This window comes from Pagrus pagrus (assembly GCF_965226575.1).
Source record: "Pagrus pagrus genome assembly, chromosome: 5".
NCBI lineage: Eukaryota > Metazoa > Chordata > Actinopteri > Spariformes > Sparidae > Pagrus > Pagrus pagrus.
The window spans coordinates 19,637,491-19,663,477 of NC_140189.1; the positions used below are offsets into that span (position 1 = coordinate 19,637,491).

The 25,987-nt window shown below is 41.2% G+C and overlaps 3 protein-coding genes across 6 annotated transcripts in view; 2 read left to right on the top strand and 1 right to left on the bottom strand.

The window, feature by feature from the left end:
- Positions 1–442: 442 nt before the first annotated feature.
- higd2a (HIG1 hypoxia inducible domain family, member 2A) lies at positions 443–2,242 on the top strand. Its single transcript, XM_084352572.1, has 2 exons — positions 443–662; positions 1,690–2,242. Exons 1-2 carry the CDS (start codon positions 485–487, stop codon positions 1,854–1,856), a joined length of 345 nt encoding a protein of 114 aa, XP_084208698.1. The 5' UTR covers positions 443–484; the 3' UTR covers positions 1,857–2,242.
- A 1,139-nt stretch (positions 2,243–3,381) lies between these two features.
- Positions 3,382–7,636, bottom strand: cltb (clathrin, light chain B). Of its 4 annotated transcripts, XM_084352568.1 has the most exons (7): positions 7,169–7,636; positions 6,459–6,505; positions 6,127–6,244; positions 5,781–5,892; positions 5,320–5,340; positions 4,842–4,895; positions 3,382–4,477 (listed from the first exon to the last, which is right to left on the bottom strand). In XM_084352568.1, exons 1-7 carry the CDS (start codon positions 7,329–7,331, stop codon positions 4,306–4,308), a joined length of 687 nt encoding a protein of 228 aa, XP_084208694.1. In that variant the 5' UTR covers positions 7,332–7,636; the 3' UTR covers positions 3,382–4,305. The 4 variants fall into 4 exon arrangements, with proteins under 4 accessions (XP_084208694.1, XP_084208695.1, XP_084208696.1 ...); XM_084352569.1 differs by lacking the exon at positions 5,320–5,340 and having other exon boundaries at positions 7,169–7,634; XM_084352570.1 differs by lacking the exon at positions 4,842–4,895 and having other exon boundaries at positions 7,169–7,634.
- A 1,222-nt stretch (positions 7,637–8,858) lies between these two features.
- pdlim7 (PDZ and LIM domain 7) overlaps positions 8,859–25,987 on the top strand; it is a 34,815-nt gene continuing 17,686 nt past the window's right edge. Inside the window, exons 1-3 of the mRNA XM_084353763.1 lie at positions 8,859–9,097; positions 11,496–11,594; positions 21,750–21,901. Coding sequence (XP_084209889.1) covers positions 9,071–9,097; positions 11,496–11,594; positions 21,750–21,901 — 278 coding nt within the window. The 5' untranslated portion in view covers positions 8,859–9,070. The remainder of the gene's footprint in view (positions 9,098–11,495; positions 11,595–21,749; positions 21,902–25,987) is intronic.

Here is a 25,987-nt window from a genome sequence, read left to right on the forward strand (position 1 = left end):
TTTGGATGTCACAGATTGGAGTGCCAAAGACTAATTATTTTCTTGGACCATATAATTTATATAGTCTGACAATGCTTGTCTGAGCCTGTAGGCCCCAGTTAATTATTACACATTTTAACACTGATTTCTCTCGACTTACCATAATTTAAATCAAATAAAACACTTCAGCTTCGTGCCATATTTAAGTTTTCTATGGGACTTTGCAATTGTTAAATCCCCATGCTGTTTCATTAATGTGCAGCCATATTGTTCATGTATAGCGCACTGCACTTAAATGAGGACTGACATTTATTTAATTCCTCTTGGTGTGTATCATATGCACAATGCATACACATCAGCTGCTAGACGCCAGGAGGAGGCATAATAACATTCATTCATTACGGATGTTTAAAAAAAAAAAAATACCAGGACTTTTATTGTGAAGTCCGGGGCACAGTGTAACCGGAAGTGTAGTTCCTTGTTTCCTCTACAGTCCAAGGTAAGCATGGCGGCTGCGACAGCACCAGCGGAGCAAACACCGAAGACGTCTCCTGCCCCTGTGCCGTTTGACTTCTCTCAGCCGCCGGTCATTGAAGGCTTCGACCCTTTGCCGAGGGTCAAAGATGAAACCTTCAAAGAAAAGTTCCTGAGGAAGACCAAGGAGAACCCCTTCGTCCCCATAGGTGAGTTACACAAGCAGGAATCAGCCAAGTCACACAAGTGGAGGACAGAGGCAGGACAGTTTGTCTTTTATTGGACAGAGTGGTCAAAACACTGATATGTAATTCTGCTTTAGCATCTAAAGCTCAACTGTGTGTAAGGTGTTAGGAAATAGTATCCAAGTGAGCTAAACTCAAAGAGAAAGTAATGTTAGCTAACCTAATGGACAGCTTGTGTTGAACACTGCCAACAACAGCTGACTTCAACTACAATAAAATAAGTCACACATTAACCGAACCTGAATTAAAGCTGGGTCGAGTTTGTTGTTGACACTGTTTTGATTTTAAACACCGTGGGGCTACTGTGCCCTTGGTAAAATGTTGTCATGGTTCAAGTAACCCAAATCACAAACAGCTGCAACCCTTTTACAAATTGGAGGTGAAATTCCCACTTAGTTTAAATGAACAGTTTGATAGACATGTGTGTCTCAATGGTATTTTTATTTTTGTTCTTTGAGCGTCACAAACAATCCATTGTATTGTAATATATTGTGTAATTGTTGGCAGCAGCTGATAGCTCAAAAATCTCATCAGAGATTAACAAACCTATTTGCATGACTAGGTAGACTTTCGACTCTCCCCCCCCTCTGATTTGGGTGAACTCACCCTTTAATGTTTGAACAAGGGTGTCATTAATGCTACACCTTCTTTGTGGTATTTATTTATTTGTTTTTTAATAACTGTGACCTTGATAGCCCATCAGTGTTTGAACCAGGGCTGCAACTAACTAACAATTATTTAGTTAGTTATTTCTCAATTAATCAATTAGTTGTTTGGTCAATAAAATATCAGACAATGGTGAAAAATGTTGATCAGTGTGTTGACCAATGACATCATCTAAAGTCTTGTTTTGCCCACAGCCCAAAGATCTTCAGAGCTTCAGCCTGTACATACTGCCTTGTTTCTTTCATTACAGTCAACCTGACCTGTTACCTGAGCAATGTTCTGCCAGACCCTGTTACGAAGTTCTGGTTTTCTTTGTGTCCTCCAGGTTGTTTGGGAACAGCGGGAGCGCTGATGTACGGCCTCCGTGCCTTCCATCAAGGGAAAACCAGACAGTCCCAGCTGCTGATGAGGGGGCGTATCTTCGCTCAGGGCTTTACTGTGTGTGCCATTATTTTTGGGGTTTTCACCACAGCTCTGAAACCCAAGCAATGAAGACGGACCGCTCCCTGTACTCTGCGTCGGACCAGATCCGACTTGGAAGTGGACTGATCTATCTGAAGGAACCGAATAATGTATTATGTACTCTACATTGTTCAGATACCTCTGTTAAGGCCATCACTATTTATTGTTGTTTAAAAACTTAATGGCTCACAGTGGTATATTTTGCAACAACGTAGAATCAGCTCCTTATCACACCAAGTAGACAAGCTGTATTTCACTCGTTTTGTGCTACAATACTGTTGAAGCAACATGCTGATGAATATAAATGATACGTTCCTTGTTTTTCCTGTGGCTCACATTTCAAATGTTCCCATGCGTTGTCACTGAAATGATCCACATAACACCTGAATGTTTTCTGATATAAATTTTAAGTTGAACCTGGTGTCTTGTGTGTACTTGAGACAAAGAATCACACTCACAACTGTATTCGGGGGGACGCCTACTCCTTCTACAACCTTTATTTAACAGTCATTTAAAAAAAAAAAAAATCAGTGGGGAAATTAATCGTGAACATAGTTTTTATTAACGGCCAGGGTGAGCGGCTCTAAATAGGTAGAAGCTTTTAAACAAAACACAGGCTCAGTCTCATTTTCCCCCTCCACTCAACAGACTTTCAATTTCATGTAAAAATCCTTGAGTAGGAGGGCTCCAAATGTTGTGTTGAGAATGTGACAGCACTTTGTGAAATTGCTTTACTTATGCAGAGGCATTCCGGTGGCAAATACAGTGCGACTCTCATGAAAACGAATTAAAATCATGCCTGTACAGGCCCTGTCAACATCTACATGGGTGTTTTGGCCTTTTGTACACACACCGTGTTGTAGGTCGCTGAAAATTGGCCTCTTGGAAAATTCTTGCCAGAGCAAAGATATTCAGAAACCTTTCAGTGTTTACGTCTCGGTAGATGGAAGACAGAGCATGCTGCTGTGCACCTGGAAACCAACACTTAAATGCTGTAATTGTGGGTAAATCCCTCGTACAATTTCACAGTAGCACAGCCTTCAGCAATGTGCGTCCGAGTGTATGCAAGGGTGGATGTTGGTACTAGGTCACATAAGATGTTATCTCCTCACATATTAACTGGACAAACTGGGATTTAAAGGTGCCATATGTAAGGATTTTAGGTTAAGACATTAAAAAGTTTACCAAAATTATCAACAAAATGTGAAATGTCAGTTTTGAAGTTATGTCAAAGACATCTGTATTGTGTCGCAGAGGTAGGGCATCTATTGAAGACAGCATGCTATCAGCTAGCTTGTAGCCACTTTGTACCTTGAACAACATCAAGACTTCCCTCATGCTCTGGGCAGAATCAGATAATATTACTGCTAGCTGCACAGCTAACTGATCTTACTAGCTAACAGCAGCTTACAGTTAGCGGCAGTTAGCGGTTCCTCTGCTGATATCCGGCCCCCTATTTGTTTGAATGGTATGAATTCAACAAGTGGCTAATTCTTATATATTGCACCTTTAAGTGATTATCTCCAGGGCATTTTGATGGACGAGGACAAACTGCTTCAGGTGATCACACTCCACTGTTTTTATTTTCCAGTTCCCTTTTAACATTCACTTTTTCAGTATTCATAATGTCCAAATAGGCAACATGTGAAACAATGTGCAGACATTGCTGTTGAAATTGACGCCTTACTGATTGTTGTTTAAAAAATCTAAAACATATTGGTGTAACACAAAAAATAAATGGCGCATTAAAACGTCTGCTGAGAAAAATCAGTGAAATGAGAAAAATTGCACGAGCCGTTGATCGTGCGAAAATTTAGATGATAGCAGAGATCTTTGGTTGTGATTTTTATTTTTATTTTTTTGCTGAAATCAAGCCTAATTGAAGAGGAAATCCATCTGTCTGAATACTCAAGTAAGAGCTACATCAAAAAGGCCACAAGCTTAGGCATTTGACAGAGAAAAATATGATCGCTACGTTAAATATGGTAATTAGGGATATCATACATCAAATGTGAACAAAGACTGTGTTCATAAATCTACACTGGTGAGAGGCATAAGTGGTTACAATCTAATATGCAACAGTGCTTAATAAGTAAGTGTTTGACATCGACCAAAATGCAAATTTATAAAACAACTATAAATTGTGCATTCAAAATATTGGCAGAGGCATGCAGTAAAGATGACCTAGTAACAGTTTAAAAGTTAAAGGGGAAGGAAAATGTTTAACTTACAGTAACAATATTTTCTTGCGTATAGCAGTGATAAAACTGACCTTCTCAAGGATGTCGTAACAATAGAGTAGTCCTTCATCTTCTCACAAGAGAGCGGGATAAAGTATATTAATTCAATATAATAGGCATCAAGGAAGTTTCCAAAGGTTATAAACATACCAGGAATTTTATGGAAAAGGGCATAAAAACTCTTAAAGATGCAATGTGAGGTTAAAACTGAATAGGCAATATTCTCCGTGCGACCTCCTCTAGCGAACGAGGGGCGTCTGTTTGAGGGAGATGAGGACAGAGCGCATTCGAGAAACATCCTTTGCCTGTTTGTTGGTTTTCGGATTGAAGTCGCAGAGGCGGGCTACCCTCTCCCATTCAGTTCCTGGGCTGTCGCCATCGGTCTCTGCCAGGAAGGCCTCCTCTGATGCTCTACAGGTGGGAGGGAGACCAGAGAAAGACATGAATGAATGAATGAGCTGCAATATTAGACAGCAAACCCGTCCGACCAGAAAATGATGCTCAACCACAAAGTTCAATAAACATTATGAATAGCACCTGTGCATAAGATACACAACAACTACATGCATTTCTTCATACCAATCATACACTTTGTTGGAGACCTGTTTATACATTTATTACAACCTTTGGGGGACAATCAAATAAAAATGCAGGAAATACCAAATTAGGCCTTCAAAAACAAAATAGCGTTGGCATGCATCAGCTGAAAATCAACTAGTGGTAACTCATGGGGTCGTTCATACAACATTAAAAAGCGTAAGAATTCTAAACCTACACAAAGCCTATAACATCAGAGTTGGGCTGTTTGTAGAAAGCCTTGTCAGCAATCCTAGTACGCAGGCAAGGCCAAGAAAGCAGGAAAAAGGAGAAAGGAGAACAGTGTCAAACAACAAGCAGAGAAATGTTAGGGCCTGCATCAAAAGCATTACATAAGCGACTGAGAAACAGCTCTAATGAGGTGGTAGTGAAAGTTTTTTTAAACTGGTCTGAGTGCAAACTTTCTGTGCCACTGTTGCCAATAAACAAGCTTGTTTTGGTGCTAGGCTGCAGCGCGGATGAGAAAAACTGTGACATTTGCTCTCTGCTGTTTGCATTCCTCCTAGCTAGCCAGCTTCCTGTTTTGTTTTCCAGGCATTCTCCGAGGACACGCAGCTGTAGACTAACATCTCATTAGAGGATTGTCTCTCAGTGCTTTCACAGACACAGAGGAAGAAAACTGCCCAAAAACTAGAGCCACAGATGCAAAGTGATACCGTGCCAGACTTGGACAGAGTCTGTTGGAAAGTGTGAGAGAAGAACGGGTTAGCTCGGTCAAGAAAAGGAAAGGCTGCGATATTTTTGTGAGCACACATACAACACTGACTTTCACCAAGCTAAAATAACAATCTTTAAGGAGTATTATATTTATTTTATTATATATATTATTATATATTTTTATAAGCAATAAACAAATTTGATACGCAACACTATTTATGCTCTAATATTTGATCCGTTGGTATAGTAAGTCAAACACAAATGCTATGACTTTCAACATCTCTCATAAAACATTCAGTTTAGAAAAAATCTGCAAGCAATGTTGTAAAAATTAAATATTGAATAATTCCTACTGAGAATAAATACAACATCTGAATACAATGAGTTCAGTGTAGTGATCATAGCGTCTGTCACATCACGATGATCAACCATGTTAACAGGGGACATGTCAGACCCTAACCTGTTGTTGGCCTTGTTCTTCTCCATCTGCTCGCTCTGGTGTACATGCCAGTCCTCCAGCTCCTTTTTGGCTTTCTCTCTCCACTCAGCCTCTGCTGCCTTGGATGCTGAGTCTTTGTCAGGGTGCAACAGCAAACACCGACGGGGGAAAAGGTAGAAGAAAAGAGCTGATATATTATTAGGTCTACGTGTGACGAAATTAGAAGTGCCACATCATTCGTCTTAAAAGGTTAACCATAAAAGATGCATCGCAAAATGACAAAATCACAGTGACTCATCGCAGCTGCAGAGTAGGAAGTGCATCACACAGAGTGATTCACTCCCCAGCTGAGGACATCTTTGCTCACCTAAAGCTTCAAGGCGTGTCTTCTGCTCCTCCCTCCACTTGCGTAAACTCTCTGGCTCTTGCCTCTGAATATCCACCTGGGCGATGGCTGCATAGTTGTCTGTTGGGCCATTGGACTCCTTTTAGAGGACAGTAAAGTATTTACTGCATTATAAACAGCTGTTTGATCAAGACACTGGGTAGAGGGTACAGAAATTAGATCATGACATTCATGATTGCCAATACAAACATAGAGATTAAGTACACGAAATGATTTGATGATGTTCAGCATAAAACGGATAAACTTCTTAAATATATTAAATGTGTTATAAGTGACAGGCCACAGAGGCTCACCTGGAACATGTCCCCATTCACCGTAGCTGGCTCCTCTCCGAAAGCGTCTAACATTGTTAAGAGAAAACAAAGTTTAATGTAAAAAACAAAACAAAACAAAAAGGCTTCTTGGAGTTTTCCAGTCAGCTATCCTTCCTCCTCACCTGGGTGAACTTGTGTTTGCCTCTTCCATAGTGTCGCTTTGTTATTAAGCCAACTAAACGTTACAGATGTCAGAAATGCAGCTGCACCTGTTCGGCCACTGATGTTGTCAGTTAGCAGGACAGGTTTATCCGGTAGAAGTGTCTACTGTTAACAACTACCATTTAGCTCAATGACTGCTGTGTAACTTTACTAACTTATAATTACGTGCTTTGGTCTTAATCAGTTATTAAATGCTACTTTGTTTGACATCTCTATCGTTAGGACTGCAGGACGAACTGTTATTAACGTCTACTAACGAAGCTACGTTGTCGGTGTGCAAACAAACGCACCACCGTTAGCCAGCTAACTACGCTGTGAAGCTAACATTACATTATTTAAAAACTAAATGAGTGAATAAACATTCATAAATTGACTTCATGACTGTATCAGCTAGTGATGCTCATAACATATAGGGATGTGGTTTATTGTTCGCTAACTCCTACCAGCCCAGTCCAAGTACCGGTGCGCACATTAGCTAGCTTTAGTTAGCTCGTTGCTAACATTAGCTAGCTCAGTGACAAACTTGCCGTAGTTGACCGGCTCCGGCTCAGACGACTGCTGGTCGTCCGCTCCTTCCAGCGCCCCGAAGCCTTCGCCGTCGTTCTCTATCCCCGCTATCTCACTCTCCTGCTGGGCCAGGAAAGCAGCAGCTGGGTCCTCTTCGGTCGGGTGTGCTCCGTTGTCAGCCATCTTTCACAAAAGTGTTTACAAGTTTAACTGAGCTCGGTGGGTTCAGCTAGCTAATGTTACAGCATCAAAATGAGGCCACCGGCTCAACAACGCTGAAATTAAACAAGTCAGATATTTCACTCGGATGTCAGCTGTCCCGAGTGGGCCACTGTGAGCGACAAGGCAACAAAAAAATGACCCGTGATGTAACGTTAATAAACAATCCAAGCTTCACTTAAGGCCCTCACTGATGATTCATGATTTCTTCACTTGTTCAGCCACTGTGATGATGGAGCAGGGCAGCACCCTGAGGGTACCAGTCCCCCTTTTGTGGCTGTTTGTCTCCATCTGCTGCCCATCTGCTGCATGTCTGCACTCAGGAGGCCTCAGATGCATTTGATCTGGAGCCACACTACAGTATCATCTGCTGTTACTTTATCTTAATAATAATAATAATAATAATAATAATAATAATAATATGAAGCACATTTCATACACAAAATGCAACGCAGGCCATTGTTAAAAAAATAAACATTTGCTTGATATAGATATAATTTCCCTGTTATTTTTTGATAGAGCAGAAAGACATAACACACATAACCTATATGACAATTTTTTTAATTGAAATTAAAGCACAGTTTCAATGTGTTAGAAAAATAGAGGGCAAGCAGTGCAGTAAATACATACATAAATCTATTGGTTGACAGTATTGAAGAAGTATTCAGATCCTTTAACTAAATATGAGTATAGCAATAACAGTGTAAATTTAAAAAAAACTCTACAACTTGTCAACCTTAAAGATTATTCCATATGATGAATGTACACTGTTTGAAGCTAGAAAGGTGGCAGGGTCCGCCACATATAAACAAAGTAAAACTAGCACTATGTAGTTCGGGAGAATACATTTTAATCAGAAGAAAAACTGACTGATTTTTTTTATTTCTAAACAAACTAAATAAACAACCTCTTTGTTTCCATGACTGAGTAAACTGAATAAACAAACTGACTTTAAAGGACAAAAACACAATTTCATACTGTTTTACTTTGTTTATATGTGGCGGACCCTGCCACAGTGTTCTGGGGACCTTATTGTCCTCCAAGAACAGCTTGTTTATTCAGTTATGGATAATTATTTTTTTCAGTTTGTATTATTACCTCATTAATACTGTTAATATTAAAATTCCGAGTTTGATTTTCTTCTCCAAAACTACACAGTGCTTCTTTAAGGTCAGTTTGTTTACTCAGTGGAAACCTAACCCATGGAAATAAAGAGAGTTTGTTTATTTAGTCATGAAAACAATCTTTTTCTTATGATTTAAATTTCTTCCCCAAAACTACATAGTGCACCTTTAAGTACATCACTGAATATCGTATACACTTTTATACATTTACTTAACACAGGTTGCAGCACTTTTACTTAAGTAAAGGCTCTTACCACATCCACCACTGTTGATAGTTGCCCAAAAACAAAAAAACCAGCCCTTCATGAAGTTGTGATGAAAGCCCCGGCGGTGTCGCGGCTGAGCCCGGCCTCTCTGCTGGTTTACAGCCGGATCAGCCCCCATGTGACTTCTGACGTTTGAGTCGAGTCCTGCTAAAAAGAAATTGAGGGAATGATCCTCTGCTCACCAAAGGGGATCCACGGTGGCTTCCTGACGTCCGCTTCAAGGAAGTCCGAAAAGTTAGCGCTGCTCACCGACTGACTGACAATTTGTGTTGTTGTTGTTGTTGTTGTTGTGAACCCACAAGACTGAGTCGTGATGTCTGGCGGACAGGAGGGACAAGAGGTAAACTTCTCCACCTGAGCGAGTTGTCTTCGCGTGTGTTGTAACTTTTCCTCAACTCTTGTCGTGCTGTAGCTCCCTCTCTCTCTTGTGTTGTGCTCCTTCATTGTGCAACTTTATGGTTTTCTGGCTAGCTTGTAGCTCCTGCACACACTACTTTTGTTAAGAGCTTTCGTGTCTCTTCTTGCTAACTTCTGCTGTAAATGTTGGGGGGTTTATTGCACTGCAGTGGGCTTTTTAACCGGCGGAGCCTTTAATTACACGTTGCAAATGATTGTCTTTGCACACTTAAATCAATTAAAAGTAAAGCCACGTAAGCTCGTAATTGCGTAGCCTGTTAGCCAAAAAGGCAAAACAGCGTGTAATTCAGTGTGTTTGAAGATGGCACAAGTTCCTGTAGAAATATTAGTGACACCATAGGCGATTATAAATAGCCATACCATAAGCAGGAACAACGTCACTTGAATGGGAGCCACAGACATTACTGACATGTTTATTGTCTCAGGTTGAGGATTTCTCCACTGGCCTGGGTGGTATTTCATTAAATGAAATGCATCCACTGTGTTATTGCAAAAAAACCAACTTAATAATTTGCAGTGTGCTGCTATCACAAGTCAGATCTAACCCCCATTACCTGTTGCTGTTATGACTCTTGTCCATTTATTGTCTCAATCAGTCTGCCTCGTAATTGATTTTCTTTGCTCCTGGGTGGGTTTTGATATGAGAAAAAGTGGCAAGCAAACTAATCCAAGTTTTGTTAATTGAGATTGTTTATGTGATCTGGAGCCAGCAGACAAACAGACAAATTAAAAACTCCCATAAGGATTTGCATTAAAGTGGCAGCGCTGCAGGTTTTATTCGTGGGATGCTCTGGTGTGATACTGTCTCCGTTTCAGCTTTTCTTTACATGAGAGCCCGTCTGTTGCTTTAAAATATAATTGCTAGGTTTGCTTGTCCTGTGCCCTTCAGGAGGAATGTAGGACTCCATAAGCTTGACTTCAGTCGGCTGTCTGCCGCCTCTCAACTACACTTAAAAAAACACACAAAAAAAGAAAAATCAGTTGACTTTTACGTAGCAGGCTTTTGCCAGAATATAAGGGTCGTTGACGTTACCTCTCTCCGTCCTCCTCTACCCCCCTCTCTCCCTCTGGCTGTGACTCATGTGGGTGTTGGGCTGAAATAGTTTGGTGTAGTTTTACATTCCTTATATAGCCTCTGAGGAGTGAGGAGAGGCTGGGGCTCGCCTGTGTCACACACACACACACACACACACACACACACACACACACACACACACACACACACACACACACACACACACACACACAGTGTCGGGGGGTAGGGTTTGCCAACAGAGAGAGAATCTGCTTGCCCTAGCGCACTGACTTTCTAGCTTTCACCCAGGTTTGGGCTATCGGCCGGCCCTTGAGGACAAGGTAGGTTTGCTCGGTGGCATCCTGGGTAGCCATAGCTGTGCGTCATTAATTGCGATGACACCTGGCGGGCTCTGGGAGGAGGGGCTCTGGTAGGGGTGCAGGTACAGAGGTCAGTGGTACAGCTGTAACTCGCAAGCAAGAGCTAGTGACATAGGCCTTCGTCTCAAGTTACCTTTTGGTTCTTAAAAATACCTGGTTATTTGGTGACTTGCCATCAAGTGTCAGTAATTAGTTTGGTGAAAAAAATCTCAAGGAAAGTTGAATGTTGCGGGCAAGTGTTTCTGTTATCGTTCGTGTCAATGATTGAATTATTAACTGAATACAGTGAGTCGACTTTACGCTCTCTGAAAGAAAGATTGACTGAAAGAATGCCACTGCTGTTCTTGTTGATTGTAATTTATGATGTTTTTTGTGGTACTCGTTTGCATTGTGGTAAACTTTGTTACACTCTGAATTTGACCCCAAGGAATCGACAGCTTTTAGCTCATGTAGGAATGAGTTTATCTACGGTATTGAATATATATAATAACGCGTTGTTTAACCAAAAAAACCCTTCTGTTTCATTTCTGAAAACTGATATTGATAATATTAAATGTTTAGTACTTTATACTGTGATGCCATGAAACCATGATATTATCTGTGATGGTTATCGTACCGTGAAACTCTCAAACTGATGCGACGCCCGTAGGAATGTTGTGTGCCAGTGGCAGCCTTTGGTATTTTATCGTCTTGTAAGTTAATTTATTAATGATACATGGTTATCCCTAGAACAGAACTTTTTTAAAACATGTAATATAATATACTTTTAAAGAAAACAACTCTTCTGTCCGTTTGTACGTGGAACATGTGTGTTTGTGTAGGAAACGACTGCAGACCTCCAGCAGCTCGGCTGCTTGGATGAAGCAGATCGAAAAAAACCTTTTCTGGACTTCCTTGAATAATTTCCTGCTTTTTTTCTCCCCAAGGCTATGAACGTATACTCGGTAAACCTCAGCGGCCCGGCGCCTTGGGGCTTCAGGCTGCAGGGTGGCAAGGACTTCAGCATGCCCCTCACCGTGTCAAGGGTAAGAAACTGTTTGTTACTGGAGACAGCTTTTGTAGTTCTCTGCATCTGTGATCATTGAGGTGTTTGGAGGATCATCCTGTAAAGTTCCTCTATGTAAAAACCCTTGACCTATTTACAAGTCTGTCGGTGTTCACCAGTCTTAATCTTCACACCTTCATTTTCATATCAGTCACATTTTTATGGCATGTACCAACCCTCATCCATCCATTGTCTTTTCATTATTAGCATTAATTAGCCACAAGGACATGCTGCCTTTTGCGTCGCAGTGCTTTTAACTCTCCATGTTAGGTCACTAACTCTTCACTGGATGAATTTTCAAATACTCTATAAACTGCTGTCGCTATTCAAGAGAGCAGCAACCACTTTCCAGGCCTTATAAGTGCAGTGCAGTGCTGCTTTGCCTGACAAACACACAGACTCTCCCATGCAGCCACACGCATGCGTACACATGAAATCATTCCAGCATTGCTGCCAGCTACGGCACGCACAGATCTAGTATTCTTTCACACACTCGTTCCCCATTGACTTTGTTATACTGCTACCTTAGAGGCTGGGCTGATCTATAAATGTTAGACGGGATTTGCATTTATTACATCGTTAATTCTGTTCAAAATGTGCAGTTTCCCATTTTAGAGATAATTAGGAGTTAATAAGTAATTATATGGGTCAGGCCTGAGCTTCACAAGGTTACCCCACATACAGTAGTCTTTCAAACACTTTTGATTCGTGGTTTCTTTAAGTTGACAAGAAGTCGCAGTTGTAATAAAACAATAAGATTAACAGCTGCAAACAAATGATGCACTCAGTATGCAGTGTGTTGCAAGTAGCGTTGAGGTGTGTGTGTCAGGCTGACGTAATCCTGTAGTGAGGGCAGCAGTTATCACCAGCCTTGTCAGTACATGTCCTGTATCTGCTCTGTTCTCTGGGATTCAGAAACACAATGTTCCCCTTGGATTTATGACAAGAAACATTTTCTCCTAACCATAAAAGACCAAACGCATGCTGAAACCGTATTTGACAAATTAGCCGAAACAAAAAAGGGATTTTTGGTTTCAGTCTAGACGGGCAAGGCACGCTGTTGGGTGAATGTCAGTGGGTGCGTCTGTAGTTGTAGTTGAGCGATCTTGAGGCCAGTTTTTCTGCAATCCAGGTACATTACACATGTTGATTATTTTCCTGGCTGACAGAAAAATGGCTTTCATTGTCTGTGATGCAAAGCCTTTCCTCCCTGCCAGTCTGTCTATACATTGTGTTAGTCTAGGCAAAAACTGCTAAGGTCAGAGCCCTCTGTCTTGTCTACATGCCTGGATGTTATTATAGACGAATGATCTCCTGTACGTTTTGGCCTTCCGTCCACACGCAAACAAAGTTTTGGTTAACTAAAATACATTTTTGAAAATGCCTTCGGAAGTGCGGACTTGTGGGAAATGATGACGCCATCACCTCAACTTGCTCATTGTTGTTTTGTAAAATGAGCGTGTGCCTCACAACAAGAATAATTGGCAGACTACTGGTTTGTTTACGTCTTGTTAGCACTGCTAGGCTTTGTGCTGGAAAGGTGTTAAATCAATTGATAATAATGAATATAAATAAAAATTAGCTATTATTGTTTGAACTTGAAAAACTTGAGAATTAGGGCTGGGTGTTATGGTCTTAAAATAATATCGCAATACGTAATATTTATCTCGATATGTTGAAATCTCCCCAAAAGCACTCCATAAATGGGCTACAAAATCGAATATCACGATATTTTTTAACAAAAACCTTGATATTGATATTGCATCTATATTGTGGGGTTGACTACTGGGCCAAAATATTGACATAAATAATTAGCAATAATGTGGATGTAATGACTAAGTGTGTAAAGACAAGTATTAGAACAAGTAGAACAGTCTGTTCAGACAATTACATCACTTTACCGTAATGCAGACTGTAAAACCAGGGAAAGACAACACATGTGAAATCATGATATAACGATATCCAAAATCTGGGACCATATAATTTCGATATATTGCCTCACCCCACTCAGAATGTTCTCCTCTGGCATTTGACGTATCATTGCTGTAGACTTTATCGCCAACTGCTGGCCCAGACTGCTGTTGTTTCTTTGTTTGTTTGGAGTTGTTTTTGTGTTCTTGTGTGTATGGAGATATTTTGTCAAACAGAGGTCATGTGGACAGATTTTTCTCTAAAGGGAGGGGTAAAAATAACTGTTTGAGAAAAGATTTGTATACATGTAGACAAGACCCTTATGACTGAAAAGTGGCTAAAATCTCTTCTTGGAGTCAGCCGGGCCTCAGGGTCCAGGAGATATAAAGATCTGACAGGTTTCCTCTCTTTACCTCTCTGGGACTGCCGGCTCTCCTCGCCGTTGTCATAAAAGGCCGGACAGTGAATCACACAGTCGCAGAGGTTGAAAACAACCCAACAAGGGGGTGTAAACCTCAATGATATACAGTCTTCCTTAGTAACGGGAAGAAAACATCAGGCCTGCCCTCAGTGGGCTTACGTTGGATGAATTTAGTGGGTGGTCTTTCTTTACTGGCTTGTAGCCGGAGAGATAAGTATCTCGGCTCAGACAGTCAGTGAAAAGCGATTACACAATGAAGAACATGTGGAGTGACAGGACAAAAGCCTCAGTAAAATGCTGCGAGGCAAAGAGATTGACGGTGATAACGCCTGAAAGATCGATGCTTTTAAGTGTTTTTTTGTAAAGATTAGGTTACAATTAGTGTTGTCTGGACAGGATTTATTTATTTAGTTCATTTGAGTTGATTTCACCGTGGCAGATTGTGCCATCACCAATAACTTCATATTCAATCATTTACCCTGTATCTGTTGCTCTTTCAGTAGGGATTCTGATCATCTTTGTATTGATTTGGAAAGTTGTGGGTCTGTGGCTTGTTACCTCGTGTGTGTGTGTGTGTGAGTGTGAGTCGCTATATAGGTTTCCCTGCTCCATGAATGCTCTTGTTTCCTTCCTCCTCTGTCTGCAAGCCAGGAAAGCTATGCTTTCTCAGCATTCCTGGGATTTTTCTGGTATCCACCCTGTCGCTGCCAACAGACAATCCTCTTGTCTCCTCTCTGTATCTAATATGTCCTCCACACTCACTTTAACTCGTGCATAAGATGAACTCCCCCAATCTCGCTGGAATACTTTAACAGTGAGATCAGAGGAAAGCAGACCGGGCCAAGACAAACTGTTAAGTCACTGAGAAAGGAAAAATAACAGTTTGACCTCAGCCTGATATGAACACACCCATTTATCATCTAAAAAAATATGTACATAACTTTTGGTTGACTCTTTTTTGATAGCAATATCTCATTTTTCTTTTTCTTTCCAGTGTCCGTGTTAAAAACTTCTAGCCAGTGAAATCGGCGCAGAGTTCTCTCGACCTTTCACCGCCCGACGAATGAAAAACAAAGGAAAAAGAAAAATAATGAGAAAGAGAACGCCTGTCTCTGTTATACTGAAATGTCATTATATCCGTTTCAGACTGACTCTGTGACACTGGGCACAGCTGCATGTGTCGGTAGACCTGGCTTCTTGACCCTCCTCCCAGCCTTGAAAGAACATAGGTTGGATGCAGCTTGTCGCTGCTGCACTGACATTTCTATTAGAGTTCAGACTTTAAATGTTATTGGCATTCAAGTGGTATTTAAATGGACACTCAGGGGATTTTACTATTGCACTCTCAGGAAGTTTTGGATCTTGTTTGCCTGCATCAAGCTACAGAAACACTGGATCCTACATTTCCCCCAATGCATCTCGATAACGTCAGTACAGCCATTCCCTACGTCTTTTAGATTTCAAACCTCCAGTTTGACATGCAGGATTTCTCTTATACATTTGCAATATCTAAACCCAAGTTAAGATAACCCTGATGACATCATCAGGTGACATCATCAGGGTTATTATTGTCTGGTTATTCTCAGAGCTCCTCCAAAGCCACAGGAGACATTATGCAAATGTTTTCACAGATTTACAGAGTAGCAAGATCTGCACCAAATGTCTTGTTGTTTTGTTTAATGTTCAAAGCTTCTATTGAGATTTTTGAATGGTGTCTTAAATATCTGTTAAATATCTGTTTAAAACACTCTGGAGTAATTGGAAATGTTTGGCTCACAGGGGTCGGAGACAACCCTACACATCCACCTCCTGTAAAATAAATTACAGTATTGTAGTGGAGCTTATCTTTATCTAAATAATATCTTGAATGTCAGTGTTATGAACGAAGCTTCCAACTATTCTGTGACTACAAACAGTGTCCCTTTTAACCAACCACTTAACTAGACCATAAAAACTGAAACTTAACTTTATGTAGTACTCATGTCATGTCACTTCATGGCGGTCTTGTGGTAATGTCTCTGGAACTGCAGTTGTTGTCTCGAGTCTCTGTGAATAGTGAAGGATTATCACCTGACGGCCCTCTCATATTAATGGGTCAAACATGGGTTAAACGTCCAGTAGACCACACCAACATCTCCTCCCATGAAAGCTGACCTCTGGAAATCTTGAGAGTCAGTTGAGTAGTTTGATACAGTTTCCAAAAACAGCCCTCTGTATCTTCACCCCTTTCCATCCAGCCCACGTTTTTCCTTGAATTTCTGTAAGCTTCCGTGACCTTGAGAGGACGGAGGTCTGCTTATGTAAAATTATATCTTTCTCTCCACATGTCTGCCCCGACATCCTGTCTGAACTGGAAAAGCATAAAATTTAGGAAGCACGATGTCGTCGTAGCGCCGTTTCACCGCTGCTACAGTTGAGTCACCCCAGTCTGCCCTAAAACTCCTCTGAGGAGTTTCTCAATATATCTGCCCCAGATCTCGTGACATCGCCATTCCATAAACATTATGATACCATAACCGAGCCTCCTGAGCACCATCTGGTTTCTATCGACAAACACATGCCACGCCGCTGAAATCAAACGTTCTGAGGAAATGGCAGATGATGTCAAGCCAATAATAGGTGGGGAGATTTGTGAATGTCTGTGCACCACCACAGCTGGATGTGTCATCAAGTCTTATATTCCTGTTTCTCTGCGTGCGTCTCTGTCTGACTTGTAGACCATATGTTGCATTATCACTTGTATACTCTTAAACACTCTCCCTCTCGCTCTCTCTCTCTCATATACACACAACCACACTCACAAGCCGGGGGAAAAGAGGCCTTGTTAGAGGGGGGAATTAATAATTCAGTGCTTACTGATAGATTGCCCGCAAGGGGCATTTCTTGTGTGGCTAGCTCAATGTGAATGTGTTATGTTGTGATCAGTGCAGCAGTGTTTTAAGGTGAGTTAGTGCTAGGTGTTCCACTGCAGTCATTACGGGGGGAACCACATACTTGGAGGTTTGGTTTTCCATTTCTCAGAGGGATATTTATGGCTTTGCATCAGCTGTGCTCACTGTGTGAGTGATGTAAGGACAGACTGTCTCTCGGCCCCCAAATAGCCGTGGAAAGAATAAAAGTGAGCCGGTGCAGAGTTACATGGCCTGTATATCCACAGCTGCAGATACATTTTACTGCATTATTAGTTTAACCAAAAACAAGAGCAGTCCGCCCTGGAGCGACTGCGAGGCCTTCGCTCACCTGCAGGGTCAGTCAAGGAAAGAGCTTCAAAGGTGAACTCAAGACGTTGCATTTTGAAAGGTTGGCTAATGCTTTGAAATTTGATAGCATACCAAAACAGCTCCGCTGCTGTGCTCTGCCAAAAAGCCTTGAAAAAGGCTACTAACTGTTGGGCTAACCCTGCAGTCGTGAATAATCTATTTTAGTTGCACAAACATCATGGCATTAATGTGAAGTGAGTTCATCCTATTTGCACAAAATCATTTTAAGGTGAGCCTGCTTCTTGTTTGTAGAGTGTGTCAGAGGAACTGACCGTGGTATAGCTGCTGCATGATGTTATCCTACATCACGCAGCAGCATCAGGTTAGCTCTGTGGTTGTTGTGAGGTACGGTGAGGTGTGTTGCATTCAGGAACGTATTTTCCACTGTCCTTCGGCGTATTGACAAACTGCTGGGGGGGTGTTGGGTTTCCGACCGCCCCCTACCAAGCAAAGGTCTGAGCGCAGCAACTTTAACTGCTGCCGTCTCAAGTGAGGGAGCAGCTGCGCTCTGAACCTGAGCCAGGAGCACAGGTGTCTGTGTCCATCACTAACTCAACTCACTCAGACGCACATGCACAGACATATGCGATCTTTACAGCTTCATATATTCACTTCTCCTTCTTTTTATCTCATCTTTCATTTAGAGGTCAGCACTATAGGTTAAATCTTTAAGGAGGGTTTGTAATTTTATAGTCCCGACTGACTGGTGAGGCATTGAAGGCAAAATCATCATAAAATTTCTTGTGCCACCACAAGCCTCCAGATCAGCTTCAGAGCTTCTTTTCTAAAACTCTGCTGGATGTGAACATCACTCAGACACTCGAACATCAAAAAGATATTCACTCATTTTATTGTTTTGATGATGGAGGTGTGAGAGCGCTGTCTAACACATTGTTCCATAATCCCCCGTGGGGGTTCAGCTGGTTTTAGATCTGGTGACTTTTAATCATTTTCAAACTCATCAAACAACCCTTAGTGCTCTGTACTGAAACGCGTCTGTCCCCTCTTTCCTTTTTATTCAGTTATCTGAATAGAGTGCTGCAAAACATTTTTGTAGGCTAACCTGGAGGTTAGCGTCGTCCTGGTTCCCTCGGCAAAAAGCCAACGGATTTTATCCCATTTGGTTCAGGGATTATTGTAGAAAATAAGATCTGTGACAAAGAAATGTTTATGATGTTTGCATGTTTTGTCTCATCTCCACAAATGAACACCACTTTTAGTTTCGAAGTGTGAATGCAATTGTCAGAAATAAAAGCTCACGTTCAGCTATAAATGAACTACACCAAGATCACATGACTTTAATGTCACCACTACTAAACTTTACTTTACTTTACTTTAAACTACTTTACTATAAATCTACAAGCTGGAAGAGTAGTTTGCAAAAGCGTGAGTATGACACCGGCTCTCCAGGCAGACTACCGAGTGGATGAGTTTCATGATGACGTTAAATATCCTCTCCGGTGTCATTTAGCCACTTGTTAGCAACTGGCTTTTTCAGACATTTTAAAGGTGCAGTAGGTAAGGATTTGCCACCTTGTGTGTTCATACTCCAAACCAATGGGAGGCAGCACATCACCAGAGTAACTGTTAACTTAAGCTGCCATTAGGTAGTTAGCTTAGTTAACCTTGCAGCCAGCAACCCGGACTGCGAGTTCGGAGTAGTGCGGGAGTGACTGTGCTTACACCGCTACCACAAGAACCCTGGACTGTGGCGGGCCGAGGCTAGCTAGGCTAGCTAGGCTTTCTTCACATTCTGTTGATAATTTATTGAATGTTGTGAACTAAAATTGTTAAATGTTGCGCCTTTTTTTTAATCTTCAAAATTCTGAAGGATTTACTGACATGGTATATGTAGCAGAACAAAATGTGAAAATCTCTGAAGCTTGTGGTAACTACAGACCATAGTTTAGAAAGCTAACGCCAAAAATTAAACCATTCAAATGTCCATTGACTTGAAGTGCAAAAATGCTAACATATTTCCAGGTTCAGGAGTCCTTCCTGCAGCACTATATTTAGTTAGTTTTGAAGTTAGCTGGTCACCTGTCTGTACTTCTTTTTAAATCAAAAATAGCTTGGGTGTCCCATTATCAGGATTAGCTTGCATTAGTTTTCATTACTCAAAGTATTTCTCATAAAAATCTTTTATCCTCTCTGAATAGGTGACACACAATGATGTGCCTTTCTGTTCATGTTCTAGGCTAGATTGCATCTATTTCTGTACTGACTACACTCTAACACCGTTTTAATTAAATTTAAAGCTTAAATTAACAGCACTTCTGTTTCTAAGACTCATGGGAAATGTTGTTTAATGCTATCAAGATCTTTATCTCATTTTGGTATGATGACAAGGTGCTCAAGTTTGCCATAAGTGTAGCAGTAAAAAGGGGTTTGGGGATTGTGCCGTGAACCTCGGTGGCTTTATTCCAGGCTGCGCCCCCTTTCAGAGTCTGTCACTTGTGTCCATGTCATAGCGGTTTTTCCCCAGTGTAAGATGTTCACACTTTTAAGTTCTTTCCAAACTGGAGAAAATATTTCTTCTTTAACCCCTCTAATTGCCTCAAGTGAGTGCAAATCAAAGCCAATTAAAGTGATGTTTTAACTTGGCTGTAAGATAACTGCAGCTTGGATTGCCTCTAAGGAATGCATTTCTTCCTATTTTTAGCCATTTCGTGTTTTGATTCAAGGCAGCCTTTAACTTCGTTGTCTTTGTGAGGGGCTGCTGAGTACTTTTTTCAGCCTGAGCTGTCATCAGTTTACAGAGCATATTACCTCCCTGCTCACGCGGGTGTTTATGTTTAATGTGCAGAATCAAAGCGGCAAGTGTGATAGCTTAGCTGAACATGGCAGAAAACTATTGATTGAACTGCTGAGTCCTCTGAGCTTTTGATGAGCTAACATTTGCAGGGATCCATGACATCAGAGAGTAATCCTAATAGGTTTTTTGCCAGAAATCCTGGCACTTGCTCACTTATCTGATGCTGAACACTTTGTACTCCAGTTATCTGAGAATTTGACACAAGTCTCGAGTTTCATTAAGCTGCATGAGCAAGCTGACTAATCCCTCACTAAACACGAGATGGCATCTCTGCATGTCTTCTAGAACTAGTTATATACACAGCAGACAGCGCAGTCTGTGTGCATATAGAAAAACATTACTACTTATACAGACTGTTTCATCTTCTTCCTGTTTGTAACAAGACTCCAGCCCTATGCTCTGACTCAATATGTCTGCAGTCTGCGTGTCAGCCCCGGAAGGATGATGTCATTTTTTTGCCAATGACTTACCTGTGCGGATGGAAAAAGCCAGATGGGTTAGTTCCAGTAAATGATGTGACTATTTGTAACACATGGTCTCAGTCGGCAGCTTTCAGGAGTTCCTTTCATAGTCTGAAGTCACATCTGCAGTAAATCATATGCTGTTGACTGATGACATCACGATGACCTATAATGCCTGCTCTTGATAGTGTTGAGTGAAATATCTCGGCCGGCTTGTCAGAGCCAGACACTCAGACTCCCTGAGCTGATGATTAAGTGCTGTTAACAGACATTTCAGCAAAGTCAACTTTGTGCGTTTTAGATTTCCATTTTTTCTTTTTCAGACCCGACCTGCCGGCTAGGATGACAAAAAAAGTCAAAAGCACACAAAGTTTTCAAGATGTTCATTGTGTTTTGTAATTTTAGTTTTTTTATTTCATACCATCCTTAAAAGAATAAGATCAATGGAAATATTGAAGAATCTTTAAGTTCATAGTAGTCGTGTATTTGACCAATTACACAATCATTAGCTGTGTGATTATGTAGTTACTATTGTCATGGAAGGAATGCTGAACAGACCTACTGGCACAAGCCCAGGGGCCTAAGGGATCTGGGGGCCTCTCAGTCAGAGCGTCTGTAGGAACTGACTTTTAATCATTTGACTACTAAGAGACACAAAACAACCACAAAGAGACACAAAAGTACCACAAACGCACATAAAACAACTACAAAAGGACACAGCGCTATCACAGATATACCCCTTTCACACGGGACAAAGACTCCACAAAGCCTACTAACATCTGGCGTTTGTCTTTGCCTGTCGGTGCTACACATGTGCAACTTTCAACAGAGATGAGAAAGAAGTGTCATCTGGGTGTAGTCTGATGTGGTATATGATCTGCTGCTTCTACTGTTCCCTGTTTTCCCCGGTGCATTCGTGATGATGAATGTGACACACAAAGGAAAAAAAAAAACCAGAAAGGTAGACTCACCTGCAAGGAGTCCTTCGCCTATTTTTAGTGGGTTGACCCACGTTTAAACAACCTGCATATACGCACTAACTTAATTTTAGAAGTCTCTTTCATTCTAGGTGTGCTCCTAAAAAGGAGGGGTGGAGGTTGTTTTACTTGTCCGTGCCCAGGTGCCTGTTGTCCAGTAATCCATCTGTAACTATTGGTGCCCCAGGTCCTGCCCCTCATGTTTTCATCCACATAACTGTCACCTCTTGTCTTCTAATGCACGTCTAACTTCTGTCTGCTTTCTGTCCCTGTTTTTTTCGTTTCCCCAGCTCACCCCAGGCGGAAAGGCAGCTCAGGCCGGTGTCGGAGTGGGAGACTGGGTGGTGTCCATTGATGACGCTAATGCAGAGGACATGACCCATGTGGAGGCACAAAACAAGATCAGAGCAGCAACAGACTCCCTCTCCCTTACCCTCAGCAAGTAAGTCATCTGGCTATGCATGATGCAACAAAAACGCTGCATGATCACTCACCCTCCGTTTTATCTTGGTCAAACACAGCGGCATAAATCACCACAAAACACATCTCCCCCTTCATTGCTCAGAGAGATAAAATACCTTAATGTCCTTGAAATTTGCCTCTATATGACAGATAGTTGCAAAACACATGCTGAAGTTATCGTCACACACATTCCAGTATTTCATTTCCCATAAGGCTTACATTAATTTTAGGGGAAAACTCAGGCTTGAATTTCATTTTGCTCTTAAGTCACAGCCTCACTAGTTTATGCCATCAAGAAAGTCAGTATTTCTGCTGGTGAGGTTTTTGTATCTGTTTGTCTATTACAACAGTTTGCAGGATATTTTAAAAACTACTGAACAGATTTCAGTAGATTTTTGGTGTAAAATTAGTCCCCGAGCCAAAAAAATAACTATCTCTGTTTTGGTACAGACAGCACTACCATATGGTAATTTATAACACATTTCATGCTTTTGCTTATCAATCCTAAACTGTGAGGCTTTTTTTGTCACAAAATTGTTTTCCTGGATTCCTGATCCAAAGGTGCACCCAATTCCACCTACACAGATGTTACATTTTTGCACATTGCCGTTTTATTACTCATTCCACAAATTCCTTCGCAGAATTGGTACCATGCTTAGCATATTTAGACGGTCTATTTTTGGGTTTTTCTTTTATCTCCTGCTGCTTTCCTACAAATGTTTGCCAAAGTCTTGCTGGCATGGCCTAGTTGAAACAAACTGCAACCACATTCCTAAGACAGGTGCACATATCAACCCAGAGTGATCCTGTAATAGGTAGTTTAACAGCAACACGATGGATTTAAATGTCTGTAACTTGGTGGTAATGAGTCAGACCCATTTAAAATCCTGCACAAAGCAAATATTCCAAGGATGTAGTTGATCTCCAAAATTCAACATTATTACCATCCAATTTGTGTATTTTGATGTTGATTCAAGTGTAAATGCAGACAGAACACCTCTGAACAGTATCATTTATTAAACTAACAAGGGGATTGTAACTCAATAGTTTTGTCACTTTCTCTCCTTATCACCTTAAAGAAGCCGGAGCAGGGGCGAGAAGTCTGCACTTTAAAAGCGTGTGTGCATGCCAAATGCTGTCGGGCGGACACACTGGCCTTTGTTCAGTCGAAATAAACCATTTTCAGAGGAGCCACGGGTACCTTACAATCAGGCTCAGCTTTGTAATGAAATTAGAGAAACTCTCTCTTCAGATTAAAACACTTTGTTGTTAAGTGTGAGCCAGGAAAATCAATGTCTCTAAATTTGCTTGAGTTATTTTAATTAGCGCTGGATAACCTTCATACAGGCAGCACTCATACCTGCTCCTGTAACTCCTGCCAGAAATTCCTGTCTGATAAAGTATCTCTGTAGAGAACAAGCCAAAATGTTTCATCAGGAGCTTAATTATAAGAAAAAATTCCCTCCCCAAAAAAAAAAAGATGGATGAAAACTATTTAAGAGCTTAGAGCCTCTAGAAAATGAGAAGGTACAGACTCGTTAAGTAATAAAGATGAGGCTTGCTGCAGTCATGGGACTCATTTTGATTTTTTCCGGATACTCGGAGGTAAAGAGTTTGTGATCACAGCTGGCTAGTTTCACATCTAATTCATGTTGTTGTTGCCTGCCAAGAGACTCGGCTGTTAAGTTCTGACAAATCGTCTTTGTTCACTTAGTTTGTTGAGAGTCAGAACAGCCACAGGTCAGCTTTGACTGTCCAGATCAGAAACATAATACACTTTCCGGGAGAAAATAGCCAGAACATAAACTAATACTTGAGCTGATTTAGAGGTCATGGAGGATATTTGCCGCATTTTGTTCAACATATGCCTGGCTTCTCTCAAATTCATACAGAATAAATGTCTCTGTACAGATCACAGCGGGTCCTACGAGTTCACGTGTCCCTGCCAACCATTAGCCGGTTCTTAAATGTCAGGATTTCATGCTCTTATTTGTCATACCTCATAGGAAATTGAATATATTTGGGTTTTGGACAAAGCAAGACATTTGAGGACATCATCTTGGGAAATGTGGAAAATTATAACGACATTTTATAAAGCAAAGGGATTATTCAAGAAAATAATAGGCATATTAATTTATTCTGTTAGTGTTTGCGTTAGTTGCAGCCCTAATACAAAACAAATGTTGAACACAACAGATAATAATGTTACTGGCATCAATACTGAGAGAGAAGGTGAGGAAAAAACACTCAAAGGCAGGAGATGAGAGAGCGTAAGAATAAGATGATGGGTGGGTGGAGGTAGAGCAGAGTACAGAGATGTTAAACTTGAGGGGATCAAAGGCTGATTTTTCTTTTTTTTTTTGAGGTGGGGAGTAAGATGCCAGGGAGATAATATAAAAGATCAGGCTTTTTACTAGCAAAGAGCTGCGATCCCTGTTTTTCCATACAACCAACAAGACACATTGCTGATGCTGCGTAGTTTTGTTTTTTTTGCTGCAGAAAGAGGTCACGCTACGCTTCGACCTACTAAATGCCTTTAAAGGAGTGGGAGGGAGAGAGAACAGTGGATTCATGGGCTGGTGTTTCAGAGTGAGAAAGGAAAGGAAAACAATAATTTGAGTAGAGACAGTGAGATACACCCTTGGGTACAAGTACCTCAGGTTGGGGTTCATTGTTTTATCCCAGTCCAATGGTTTTGACTGTGACATTGTGTTTGAAATTTTGTCTAAAACAGAAATGTTATAACTGTCCATTTTAAAACAAAGGTCATTAGTCGTTCTAATGGAAGAAGAATGGTTTTCTTCCTCTACATTTATCTCCGAGGGAGTGGTGTGATGTTTTGATAGACCTGTAATAAGCCAGCATGTTTATTTAACATCAACAGTACTTTTCCTCCTCTCTGTAGTTCGCCTGCCGTGTTTATCATCTCCTTGTGGAGTCCTGCTATTGTAAATATTTTACATTCTTCCACTCTTTTCTTTTCACCCACGAATCCCCAGTCTCCTTTCTTCATCTCTCCTATTGTTATTATATTGTAAGACAAGCAAATGTTTGTTTTCCCTGAAACACTTCTCGGAGAGGAACTATTGTCAGTTTGATTCATTCGTATCTTGGCTGCCATCCACGGTTTCTTTTATGTCAAGAGAGGAGGACAGCCGCGCGGTGATGAGATATGGTCCATTGTTTGGTTTAGTGTCTCATTTTGTTCAACACCAATGATCATCTCCTGTCTTTTTTTTTATGGTAAGGTTTAGGCTTTATCCAGAGCATTTTTATAGGGAGTGCAATCAAAAATATATGTGCAATAGATTTTGGGCTTCAAAGCGAGGGGATCGTGTTGCATTTATGGGGACACACTACACATTTCAAGGCTTACTGTCAGAGGGCTGTTGTCGGAGTACGTCGGTGATGTGTTCAAAGCTGATTGCAGTATCGAGGGATTTTTTTATTTTTATTTTTTTGTGTGTGTGGTGAAATTTCTCACTTTATCTAACATCAGCCTGAGAGCCAAGCATGCATCAGCTAAATGAAGTGACCCATGCGATGAGGCAGGAAATGATCTCAGAGCGTACATATTCGGTTTCAGCACGGGTCAAACAAGCAAACCGATTCCATGGAACTGTGACTTAATCATCCCCACATTGGTTCGTTCGGGCCTGCCAAAATAAATACAGTACACAGCAGCTGTCATACACATTCCTTATATATCCCTCTTTTTAAGTGTGACTCATCAAATTGTGGGTTAAGACGAGCTGAGGAGCTACGAACGTCACATTGATTTGTCTTCCCAGAAGTGTGACAAGCACAGACAAGTCAGTGTGCCTTCCTCTCACTCCTCCTTCTGTATCTATACAGCCCTGTCGTCATCCTGTCTTTAACATCGCTCTATCAGTGGTTGAGCAGACGGTAACATGAGAGTTGTTCATTCCTCAGTGTCACAGGAAGTGCTGGCCATTGTTTTGTGTGTGCAACTGAAACAATGAGGGCGACTGCAGAGCTGGCTCACTGTTGTTCGTAGCTTTGTGTATCATGCAAACATTGGTCAGCGCATGGTTTATGTTTTGCT

Bases quoted from the DNA above. Each gene is read 5' to 3' on its own strand.
- higd2a (XM_084352572.1), top strand. From the start codon at position 485: ATGGCGGCTGCGACAGCACCAGCGGAGCAAACACCGAAGACGTCTCCT. The intron at 663-1,689 runs GTGAGTTACACA...TGTGTCCTCCAG, and splicing joins GAACCCCTTCGTCCCCATAG to GTTGTTTGGGAACAGCGGGA.
- cltb (XM_084352568.1), bottom strand. From the start codon at position 7,331: ATGGCTGACAACGGAGCACACCCGACCGAAGAGGACCCAGCTGCTGCT. The intron at 5,341-5,780 runs GTTAGGGTCTGA...ACTTTCCAACAG, and splicing joins AAGAACAAGGCCAACAACAG to ACTCTGTCCAAGTCTGGCAC. The intron at 4,478-4,841 runs GTAGGTTTAGAA...TCCCACCTGTAG, and splicing joins TCTGATGTTATAGGCTTTGT to AGCATCAGAGGAGGCCTTCC.